We start from the raw sequence: 12,484 nt of genomic DNA on the forward strand, positions 1-12,484 counted from the left end.
TAAACAGAAATCAAACAGCTGAATAAACAGCGATGCTCAGAAGCTACTATTCTGAAGTTTAATACTATTTACTATTCTGAACTTTAATCTTAGTGCTAACAAGTCTGACTAAGATACCTATCTGCACTTGTCTTGTGGTTGTTTTCTAATAAAAAGACAAGAGGCGTTAAGTACTGTACAACATTTCACACACACACAAATACTAGAGATGATATTATGTTAGTTTTCAGGGTGAGGATTGCAGGAAACCTCTCACTCCACCTACTCATCCGCTCTCTTCATATAACAGTTAACAGCTACAGTGGGACACTAGTAAGATTAAATGACCTACTAAAGTAAGTCTTTCTATTAAAACAAAAACTATTACCCCCTCCCAAAACACATCATCTCATGTCAGCTGTAGATGTATCTTTCTCTCTGACCTCCCTTCTAAAGATAGGATCCTAATGTGGTCAGTGCCTTTGGAGACATGTATGGGAAGAGAATAATAAAATGTTTCATGTTACAGTAGCCGTAGGAGTGAAAAACATCATTTAGATTGTTAATGTTCTGAAACAGAATCCGTTTCTTTACTGCAGTCAGGAAATGACAGTGCTTTATTTCTCTACTAAACAGTTTATCTTTTACCCTTTAGCTAAACAAATGAATTAATACACAAACCTTTCAGGCTTATAATACCAGTTTGTTGTTGGTTGGTTGGTTTGATTTGTTTTCTTTTTTTTTTTTTTCATTCTAGTGTGGCTTAACAAATGTTTTGTTGGTAAATATAATGGAATCTTCTTGCTGACCACTCCAGTTATTTGCACCGTGTGTGCCTACAACTTAACACTAACATAAGGTAAGGCCACCAACATCCAAAAGCCACAGTAGTCAGGAGAAAAAAAAAAAAAAGGTCTTCCCTTATTGCCCTTATTACCTTCCTGACAGGTATGACAATGGGGAATTAGTATTTTGTGAGACTTGTGAGACTGTACCAGCAGTCTTTATTTCCTTGGTGATTAGCTCAGTTTGTCAGTGAATTAAATCAATTTCTCCTCTGAGTTACCTGTAATTGATTTAAATACTTTCCATCCTTAATTGAGACATAGGATAGGAGGTGGGAGAGGGAAAGTACATAACCTAAATATTTTTAAGCACTGCTGTTAGTACGACAAAATGGGAAAAAATATTTAAGACATTTTTACTCTAAGTCGTATCTGAAAGGTGAGCATCTCAGTTGTTAAACTTCAAGTATTCAAGTAAAAGTAATTTCAGGTAACAACTGCACAGTTAAAAAAGAATAAGTGTTCTACAAAACAGTGGGAATGTTAACATGGCTATAACTAAGCATGTTGCAATAAACTTCTGTAGTATTTAATCACTTATTTTCTTCTCATTTAAACAGTGATTAGAGTATTAAGCATTAGACACTTAAACATATTCTGCTGTGTAAAATGCTGGGTATTTTTCAGTTGCTCTATCCAATACTCTTTTTCTTCTGCTCACACTTTTTCCTTTTACTGTTCCACTGTCTGCCCTTTATTTAAAGCTACTTATTTTAATGTCCCACTGAATTTAAGTCTACTGAAGGCATTAAACTCCGTCCCCTCCATTTTTATGTAAATTTGAGATGTTATTTAGATATTCTTGCAGACTAAGCAGTGCCTTGACCTTCACATCTCTTCCCAGAAATTCCCCATGCTCTACTTTGAAACACATAAATTGTTCAGAATCATGTTTTCTGGGTCTGCTTTCCCCTAATATTTCACATCCTATAAGTTCAGGTTTGCTGTAGGCCAGCAGTTGCTACATTTCCTAAAGCACTTTGCCTTAAAACAAAGGTTAAATCTCACAATTCTTTCAGTTTTGTTTTGCTATAGTGCTTGAGACCTAAGTCACAGAACAGCTGCTTCACTGTAAAAAAAAAATGTATACATCTACATATCATGCAGACTTCAGGAAAAAAAAAATCGAAGATTTTAAGAACATCCAAAATAAACTAATGGGTGTTCCTTTTATTTTCTCCTCACTATTTTTATCTTCAAAAGTATTCATTCTATACTGGAAGGGAATCAAATAACGATACTTTAATGAAAAACTACTTATAAACAAAACAAATACTAATCTCTCTGTGGCTTAAATATCGCTTGCTAAAATCTGTTACATGTATCAAAAAATATCCCTGTGTCCTAAAACCAGCAGGCTAGTAAAGATTTTTTTTGGTAAAAACATAGGACTTTATCAAAACTATAATACAGAATTCCTAAGTTAATTCTGCAGTTTAAATTTGAAAATTTAAAAACCTCTTAATCTGTGGAAATTAATAAACCAAAAACTTGCTGAATTTTTATGACTGAAACGTCGATCTGACATTTGCATATCAGTATACCTTTTTGCTATACAAATATTTCAGAATACCATTTGGCAAGTAATATTCCTAGTTAGTTGAGTAAAGCAGTTCTCTTAATGTTCACCAGAATTTCTCTCTAGGTATTTTTTCATTTAAATTCAAAGAATCATGCAAGAGTATTTCCTAAATCATCCCAAAGCCTCACTTCTTTCTAACAAGATTTAGCAAAGTACAGAGTGGCAAGACAAACCAAGACCCAAGGTGATTATCCTTTAGAAAGAAGCATGATTAAATGCAAGTATGTAACCAGTCCTCTTGAACTCAGATGCATGTCTTATTAAAGTGCTATTAGAAAAAGAACAGTGTTATGAGAAGAAAAAAGAGTACTCTGCTATATCAAGTCTGATAACAAGATCAAGGCACAAGATCTAAATGATTCAGCTATCATTCCATATTAACCTTTAATTGTAAAAGCCAATCTCAAGTGGTGCCCACTGGGTATTTATCTTTATTTTTTTCCCCTTGTTATTAAGCATGGAGTCTCATCCTTCTGTCCATCTTAAATTTGCCTAATCTTTTCTATTAAAAGGCAGAATACTAGCATTTATTGTTTTGCCAACATTTAATTTTTTGTGTTAATATTTTTGATGCCAGCTACCTTCTTCACACTGAGTTATTTGAGCAAGTTTTATCTAAAATGTTTCTAGAAGCAAATTTAAGGGAAATCTTTCCTTATGGAAAAGAATAGTATAATGTTTTTATTTAAAATACCCAGTGCTTCCTCTTTTATCAAATAGGAACTGGCAATTTGAGAAATCTGAAGAATATTCCTCTTCCTGCTGCCATTACAGTGTACCCAAACAGTTTACCCCTCTCTCTGCAGAGAAGGTATGTATTCTCTGTAGCTTTCCCTCAGCAAATGGATAGAATCAGAGAACGTTGTGAGTTGGAAGGGACACACAAGGATCATCAAGTCCAACTGCCATTGTGATACTGCGGTCCAGTCTGGCAGAAGACCACTGTCCCTAGAGGTGCTTAAAAGACGTATAGATGAGGTTCTTAGGGACATGGTTTAATGCTAGAGTGAGGGTAACGGTTGGACTTGATGATCCTGAGGGTCTCTTCCAACCAAAACGATTTTACGAGATAAAGGTAGCGTATTAGTCTTTTGCAGTAAAGTGATAAAAAACAGAAGGAACACCCTGAATCAAATGGGAAGGGGAAAAAATGACAGCATTCGTAGTAGGAAGTGATAGAGGATTATGGAATGTAAAGGTGTAATGGGAACCAGGCAAGAAGCAAGATCCTATTGGAGAGGAACAGCAGAGGCGAGGAAGAGACTGGCAGTCACGGACGGCAGAAACATGGGAGTATAACAGCAATGGTGAGGGTGCGCTGGCGAGAGCAGCAGGGTCAGTAGGGTCACGTTAGTTAGTCGGTAACCACTAGGGTGAGGGGGTAGAGTTAAGCTGATCCAGCACCTGAATGCTGCTGCCAGGAGTGGTACCCGGCCCTGCACCCACCTGCCTGTTCCCACTGCTCCCCTGGCACTGGCCAGACTCTGCCTGTCAGCGATGCGGGAGCGCTGGCTCTCTCCGGGGTCAAACAAGAGCAAAAGCTACTAGGAGAGAGGAGCCAGGACAGCACCCAGGCATCCCCACATGTGGAAACGGAATAGTAGGAGCACCTTTTCTGACAGTAGTTTAGTTTTAGTGTGGTTTAGCTGTAATTTGAAATTGCACCTTAAGGCATGCGTTTCTACAGAACCTGAAATCAGGTCCCTGCAGAAGAGAGCAGCCTGTTGGTGCAACTGATGACCTTAGTACAAGCACCAGTGATCTCTGCCATGGATCTAAAGCATCAACTACGCTGGTAAACTGTGTAGGAATCAGGATGATCCTCCAAAGTGGACAGTTGATTTCTTCCCCTTTTAATTAAGGAAATCAAATGCAAAAACTATGCTGAGAAAATGCTCCATTTGCAAGTTCAAACATTTAAGTTACATGTCAAAACTTTTTTTTTTTTCCACAGAACTTCGTTCACTTCCCTTACACATACAAATTGTGATGCTATCTGTAATGTTCAAATCAACTTAAACTTACAAGACCCTTGGAAAACGGATCTTCTCTTAGATCAGTTAAAGCCAACATTTCATCAACTAATACTAAGATGATGGCATAAATGTCAAGGAACACAAGAACAGATAATTTTTCATAATTCATTTACTATGCAATAACAGTAGTTTCCATCAAAATCATAGATGAGCTTTGTATGGTACAGAAAGCATATTTTAGGTGACATGGTAGAGTTCTAAGCAAATTTATAAACATATGAAAAAAATCAAGGTACAAAATTCAGACTCCTCTGCAAACAAAGAAAAAACACAATCTATTAATGCTTCTTTGTAAATATTTTCACCATTAGAGTGTTCAGCCCCTAGGACACTATTTTACCTACCCTATCAGCTTCTCCTTTTATTATCTAGTGCAGCCTGATTTTGTAGTTGTCTGCAATAAGTACAACATCTTCCCATATGAGATCTGTAGCAGCTGTAGTAGTATCATCAGGGAAAGCATACTTTATTACCCTCAATTAGTTTGAAAAAATGACATTAGGGTATTGTCAGTTGTAACATGTGGCTTGTTTAATTAGGTACACAAGTACTGGGAGAATTCCCAAAATGAAATACATCTGGGACAATTACTAGATACACAACATGAAGCATTTGAGAGCTTTGATCTCCAGATACTACTTCAGAAGGTCCATGTGCAGTACACTGTTATTCTCTCTAAATGGTTAACTCGGGCTTTTTACAATTTAGCTTGTGTAGGGAAGCTGATAATTATTATTTCAGATGGAAAATATTTTTTTCCTTAGGATTCAATAGTCTATAGTATTACTATTAGAAAATAATTACTTGAGAAGTCAAGAATCTTGGTTGCAAAGTATTTTTAGTAGTAAAATTAAGGAAGCCTTCTTACTCCAGCTATAGGAGGCATCACACTTGGAGGCTCTCATCCTGCTGGGGGACTTCAACCACTCCAACATCTGCTGGAAAAGTTGCACAGTGAGCTGTCAGTAATCCAAAAGGCTCCTGGATTACACTGAGGATAACTTCTTAAGCCAGGTAATAGACAACTATACCAGAGGGGATGTGATACTAGACCTGATGATCACCAAGGCAAGTGAGCTAATACGCGACATCAAGATATGAGACAGCCTGGGCTGCAGTGATCATGCACTTGTGGAGTACACAGTCCTGAGGGATGTGGATCAGGCAAAAAGTCAAGTCAGGACCCTGAATTTTAGGAAAGCCAACTTCCAGCTCTTCAAGGAGTTAGTTAACAGGACCCCCTGGGAGGCAAGGGAGTAGAACAGAGCTGGCAGGTCTTTAAGCACAAGAAATTGTGATCCCCAGGTGTAAGAAATTGGGTAAGGAGGGCAAGAGGCTGGCATGGCTGAGTCAAGACCTGCTGGTCAAACTAAAGGGCAAGAAGGAAATGCACAGGTGGTGGCAGCAGGGACAGGTATCCTGGGAAAAGTAGAGGGACACTGCCTGGTTGTGCAGAGAGGGGGTCAGGAAGGCCAAGGCATGGCTGGAGATGAACTTGGCAAGGGAGGCAAAGAATAACAAGAAGAGCTTCTACAGGTATGTCAACCAGAAAAGGAAGGTCAAAGAAAGCGTTCCTCCTGTGATGAGCAAGACTGACAAACTGGTAACAACAGATGAGGAGAAGGCTGAGGTACTCAACAATTTCTTCGCCTCAGTCTTCACAAGCAATCTCTCTTCCCACACTTCTCAAGTGGATGAAATGCAAGACAGGGACTGGGGCAGCAAAGTACCTCCCACTGTAAGTGAAGATCAGGTTCGTGACCACTTAAGGAACCTGAACATACATAAGTTTATGGGACCTGGTGAGGTGCATCCCAGAGTCCTGAAGGAACTGGCTAACGTAGTTGCCAAGCCACTCTCCATGGTATTCGAGAAGTCATGGCAGTCAGGCGAAGCCCCTGGTGACTGGAAAAAGCAAAGCAGCGCACCCATTTTTAAAAAGGGCAGAAAGGAGGACCCCAGGAGCTACTGACCTGCCAGCCTCACCGCTGTGCCTGGGAAGATCATGGAACAGATTCTCCCAGAAGCTATGCTGAGGCACATGGAGGGCAGGGAGGTGATTCGAGCCAGCCAGTGTGGCTTCACCAAGGCCAAGTCCTGCCTGACCATCCCAGTGGCCTTCTACGGTGGAGTGACTACATCAGTGGAAAAAGGAAGGGCTACATGCACATACATAATCCATTATAATAAATGTTTTCCCTTGGGGTTACAGACAAAAATTTAATGCTTTATTCAAATTAATGTGGACAGGCCTAATGCCTGGGCAAAATATGCCTATTAAGTTTGTTATTTAAAACAAAACAACCATCAGACGGTTTTAGGAAGGCAGGACATCCCACAGAAACCAGAGTCGAACCACGGTGTGGGTACAGCAGGGAGCCTGAGCAGGACAGCGGAACAGTGACACAGGTGGAACACAAACAAGGCTGCTGGCTGGAGCTTCTGAGCTCTGTTTCCACTAACCTGAGATTTTTTTTTTTTCTTCCACCAAGAATAAAACGCCAAATGTTTTAACGCTGAGTTAGAGAAGTCGCTTGCCGGTTTCACTGCAGTACAACCACCAGCTGAGTAACCACACCGGCGGCCGCTGCCCTCACAAACGCAACGCCCCCCCACAGGTGGAGAGACCAACCCCCGAGAGAATCTAAAATGGCCTAAAACCCGCTCCCCAGTGATGGCTTAGGTCACTTTCCTCCACGGGGAGCCGAACAGGTCGTGTTGGGGTAAACCCGGCCCGCCCTGCGGCCGCCCACTCGCGGCGCGTCCGCAGCGCCTCCTTCCCGCGCTCTCTCAGTCACAACTCCGCCGCGCCCCCGGCGGAGGGGACGCTGGGAGTCGCAGTCCGCCGAGGGGAACTACAAGCCCCATAACCGCTGGGAGGTGCGGGGGTGAAGGGGCAGAGGGAGGCGGCGCCATTTTGAGAGCGAGCGGTTGCCAGCGCTCCCCTCCCCCGCCCGCCGGGGGTGCGCTGCTGGCCGAGGCCGCCGAAGGGACGGGCGGCTCTGCCTTGAGGTTGGTCTGTTCACCCGCATGTGGCTGTGGCTTCTGTTCAGCGGGGCTGGGAAGGCGCTTCTCCTCCCCGCCACCACCATCGCTGCCACCGACATGTGGCAAAGAGGGACCGCGGCCGAGTGCTCGGGTCGCCGCGGCCGGGGCGGGGAGGGGGACAGTGCGGGGGCGGCGGTGCTGGCGCCCAGGCGCCGGCTGCTGGGGCTGTGGGACGGGGCGCCGCGCTGACGGGGGTGTGCGGGGGCGGGGATGGGGGGCCTCGCCCTGGGGGTGGGGAGCGGGGGAGAGGCCCGCACACCTACCGAGAGCTGGGGCGGGCGGCTCCGGGCAGCCGCCCCCTCGCCTCGGGCACCCGCTGCCAGCGGCGGCCCCAGCGCCGCCCGCCCGGTGCGGGAGCAGCCGCTGCCCCCGGCCCTCAGGCGTGCCCGGGCTCTGCGCCAGCGACACTGGCCTACGTGCTTGGTCACCTCCCTACGTTGAAAGAGTAGGCAAGCAAAGCCAAGCAGTTTCCCCCGTCTTCAAGTTCTGCCATAAATGCCACCTTCTTCTATTTGGAAATTTGTTGCACATATGGAGCTTAAGGCCGTGAGTTACTTGGTTGAGGTTTCTGGATGTTTGGAAGGTTAGTTAAAGTGGTAATTTAGTATTGGTGGTTTCAGTCAAGTGAGAGTCACCTATGATGACTCAGGTTCAATGCTTACAACCAATTCTTTACAGAAATACGACAGACCTATTCGTATCCTGTTCAAAAGACAAGACTGTCACTTAGATTGCACCTTCTCAGCGCATACTTGCTCTGTCCTCCCCAAGAATGCAGGTGGAGATGCTTTCGCATGCAGCTTCACTGTCCCAGAGGATAGTCAGAGAAAGTCTGTTAAAGATTAGCAAGAAAGGATATTCCTGTGTGGGACAGTCAGAGCAGAATCTTCCACCATTGGGGAGGTAGTTGTGCAGCAAGTGTTCACATGCTTTCTGTTTTCATTCCACATCAGAATATATGCTTTGCTTATGCACCATCCCAGAAGACAGTTGGGGACGTAGAAGCTGATGAAGAAACTTGCTTTCCCAAGCCTGTTTTTGAGTGGAGTTGAGGAACGTTTTTGGGTGGATGTGGGGTAGAGTCCATAATTCATATAATGTCATACTTGCTTTCTAATTTACAAAAAGGAGGAACTGAGAAGCTGGAGGTATGCAAAAAAATCTCTTGAGAGGAGAGAACATAGTACTCACAATGTTTTTCTACCAATTCTGAGCAAGAGGGATAGTTGTATGGCCATGTTTCTCCCTCTGCTGACATTAGTGCTGTCTTCCAAGTAGTAAAGTCAAATGCAAACAGGAAAATCTCAGTTTAGACATTTTGAGACTCAGGAGAGCAGAATTGTCTTCCTTTGGATAGGAGGTGAGAAAATGCGTAGAGTAGCACCTTTTCTTGTCAGTTTTGCTAGTGAACATGAGATGATAAATGTTACTTACAAATCTTCCTTTAATACTACTTAGAGATCCTTTTGAGATAAGGAAAAGCCTTCATGTCCAGAGTGAAGAGTATGTGACATTTTATTAATATTTAGCCCCAGAAAGTTGAAATGTTCACAGAAAGCAGTAGAATAAACCCTCTAGTAGGAAAAATACCTTTCTTCTTGTTTAGTACTGAATTTGGTTTTTTTGGGGGGAGGGGGGATTTGCTAAATAAACTATTGGGCACCTGATTTACAATAATACGACTGTTGCTTTTTATTGCATTCAATCTAGACTCCAGGAATACAAAGGAAAATTCAAGTAATTCTAAATAAGAGATGAATAATGGCATGACCTTGTGTCATCGTGGCCAGTGCCATCTTGCTTTTTGATTGCTCTTCCCTCTCTGAATCTTTCCGGAATCTATTGGCTTGTTCTCAGATTGCAATCTGTTTGGGGCACGGATTGTTTTTTTGTGTTTGTGTTTAGAAAACATGCAAATTAGTGGTCTTGGTCCCTAACAAAGGTCTTTAGTTGTTCCAAAACTAGAAACATAACAACAAGTTGCAGATTTAAGTCTTATTTGACTAGTACCAACTTATAAATGCCATCCAGTATCTGTTTGTTTAGCATTAAATGAATTAGGTGAGTTCAGTTCATGTCACAGAAAATAATCCTTGTGATTGAAGTATTTGTATTTTTGTTGGTCATATGAGTAGTGATGTTAAGCCATCATTTTGTGCACGGGAAATTGGCACATTTATGCTGTAAAAGAGATTTATAACACTTGAGAGATTAACATAGGTCAATAGAGAAAACAGGTTGTTGGTGTAATTAATTTTTCAAATATTCACATTTTAAAAGTGTCATTTGAAAATTCTTGAAGAAGTATCATAAAATGTGACCACTAAAGTGGTACAGCACTAATGTATTTCTTTGAAGGTGCACAATAATGTGGCAGTTTTATTTAAACAAGGCTTCCCGTAGGTGATGTTTGCTTTTCTTCTGGTCGATTACATTTTATTTCTGACTGTGGAAGGTCTGAGGGTGCATATTATAGGCCTGAATAAATCCTGCTTTTTTATACTTTAAAATTTTGCATTCTGATAGTGTATTAATTTTTTTTTAAGATGCTTCATGCTGAAAGTCAAGGAAGGCTCTTGGAGTGTCAGGATGAAATCACAATTGAGCCATGTTCTAAAAAAATGAAGTCAACAGAAGGGGCTTACGAAAGACTCTTTGATGATAACCAGGATATTCAAGAGGAAGTAGATGCTGAGAGAACATCAAATGATTTGATACCAGCATATGCCTCAGATAAGCAAGGGCAACATGAAATGCAGAAGCAAGAGAAAATACTTAGTGGCATCTTGGGAACACTGAATGAAGTGGTTCCTGAACATAATCGAGTGCTTGGTCAGTCAGTTGATTCAGAAACTGTGCAGAATGTAAATCCTCCATTTGCATCAATAAATGACACTGAAGTTGAAGAAAAGAAAGACACTCTTATTACAAATAATGCTGATGAAGATAACACTAGAAATAGCAGTGCATCATTTTTAGTAAATAAAAATGGATCAGATGAAGAGTTTTTTACAAGCAAAGAATTTATTGGACCGATTTATAAGCCTCCTGAAGGCAACAAACAAGACAAATCTGGCAGTTGCATTGAATGTGGAAGCAGTGGGGAAGATCAGAATGAATTGCATGAAAACAGAACTGAAAGTAAGGATCCAAAGAAGGTGCAAACTGCTTCTTCTGCTGTACCAGAAATAGATGATGAACTGGACCAGTTCTATAAAGAAATTCACCAGCTGGAAAATGAAAATGTAGATACTAATTTTCAGGAAAAAGAAACTGAAACTTCTCAGGAACAATATTCACCACATAACTGTAGTCAAACCTCACAAGAGGATTATCAATGCATATTGTTGGGCAGCCCCCAGTCATTTTATGGGAATGAACAATGTTTCTCTGGGGAACAGAAAAGTGAGAAGGCAAGCAATGAGCAGCAGTTTGTCATGGAAACAAGTGGCTGGAAAAATGAAAATACCTTTCCTGGTCAGGTAGATTCTAAATATTGGAACTACTCAGTGCCTGAGTTCAGACCTGCTTGGCAGTCAACAGAGTCTTTCATAGTACCTCAGGGACCTCTTGCTCCTAGATTTAACCATCAATCGCATTTTCAGATACTTAATTCCCCACCACAGAAAACAAATGCTCTCCCTTCTCACAGTGGTGAACTTTATTACAAAAATTATCATGGTTACCATGGAAATACTGACATGAACAGTCATGGTCCATTGCTTGTTCAAAGTACCAAATATGCTGGTCATATTGATATCCACACTACTCAGGTCTTCAGACATGGAAATAATGACCAGAATGGACTCCAAAATAATGGTTTCTGTGAAACCCGAGAAGACCATTGGAAGGATCCAGAAGCTGACAATACAGAAGGAATGCACAGCTTTTCTTCCTTGCAGTTACCTGATGAAAGATTCAGTTTTTCACAGAAATTGCTCCTGATCTTGAGAGGCCTACCTGGTTCAGGGAAATCAACACTTTCTCGGTAAGTAAAGACAAAGCTTAAGAAGCTTATTCAAATAAAAAGTTTTAAGAATTTAAAAAAAAAAATCTGTAAGCCCTTGGCAAACTTTGGTATTGGTAAATCAAGCTGTTAGAACGCTGTAATTTTTACTCAATGAGGAAAAAAATGTCAGTAAATACTAAAAATATTTGCCTGTGAGGTTTTTTTTGGTGGTGTGTGGTGTTTTGGTGGGTTTTTTGTTTGTTTGGTTTGGTTGGGGGGAGGGGGTTGTTTATTTTTTGTGTGTGTGTGGTTTTGTTTGTTGATTTGGGGGTTTTTGTCTCCTTTAGAATGCTGATGGGCAGGAGCTGGTTTGTGTTAAATTTTAAATGTTCTGTATCCATCAGATTGCATAATCTTTTACTCTGAAACTTTCAGGTGTGCTAGTATGTGATAGTCTGCCTCTTTTTTTTATTCTTCAATTCCTTCAATTAAAAAAACCCATCCATCAAATCTAACAGCATTCATTTGATTGAACCAGAAGTACTTTTTTATGCCCATGCAAAAATCTTCACAGACCTTTAGAAGGATTTTGCTACTCTGAAAATACTTAATTTGGTTTTTAGTGTGTTGACTAAACTGAGCATAATAACCTCATTCCCTTTTTTCACACTATGATCTGTCAACTTCTCTCTTTAATTTTGAACAACACACAGGAAAAGTATTATTTTCCCTAAAAATATATTGTTTTGAGTCTGGCAGAGTTAAAACAGGTACCACCCCCAACTTGGATTTGCACTTTTTTTTTTTGCCTAGTTTAAAAAGTATGTAACATGACATAGAGCACAGACACTGTGTATTAAGTGAAAATAGGTTTCTCTTGCATACAAAAAAAAGTTACTATATCAGTGCTTACTGATTGAGGTTCATCCAGAAACTGCATCACTTCTGTGGTTATCTTCTGTTGTATGCTAAGAGTCTATTCGGTAGATAAAGTAATCATGTTCTTCCTTGTTTTATGTATCAAGGAGTAACCTTGCTGTTTGGG

The 12,484-nt window shown here is 41.1% G+C and overlaps 1 protein-coding gene across 1 annotated transcript in view; it reads left to right on the forward strand.

Moving 5' to 3' along the window:
- Window positions 1-7,336: 7,336 nt before the first annotated feature.
- Window positions 7,337-12,484, forward strand: part of LOC135989664 (uncharacterized) — a 44,932-nt gene continuing 39,784 nt past the window's right edge. Inside the window, exons 1-2 of the mRNA XM_065636664.1 lie at window positions 7,337-7,454; window positions 10,037-11,478. Of these exons, the coding sequence (XP_065492736.1) occupies window positions 10,037-11,478 (1,442 nt within the window). The 5' untranslated portion in view covers window positions 7,337-7,454. The remainder of the gene's footprint in view (window positions 7,455-10,036; window positions 11,479-12,484) is intronic.

Source organism: Caloenas nicobarica, chromosome 1, assembly GCF_036013445.1.
Source record: "Caloenas nicobarica isolate bCalNic1 chromosome 1, bCalNic1.hap1, whole genome shotgun sequence".
NCBI classification, from domain to species: domain Eukaryota; kingdom Metazoa; phylum Chordata; class Aves; order Columbiformes; family Columbidae; genus Caloenas; species Caloenas nicobarica.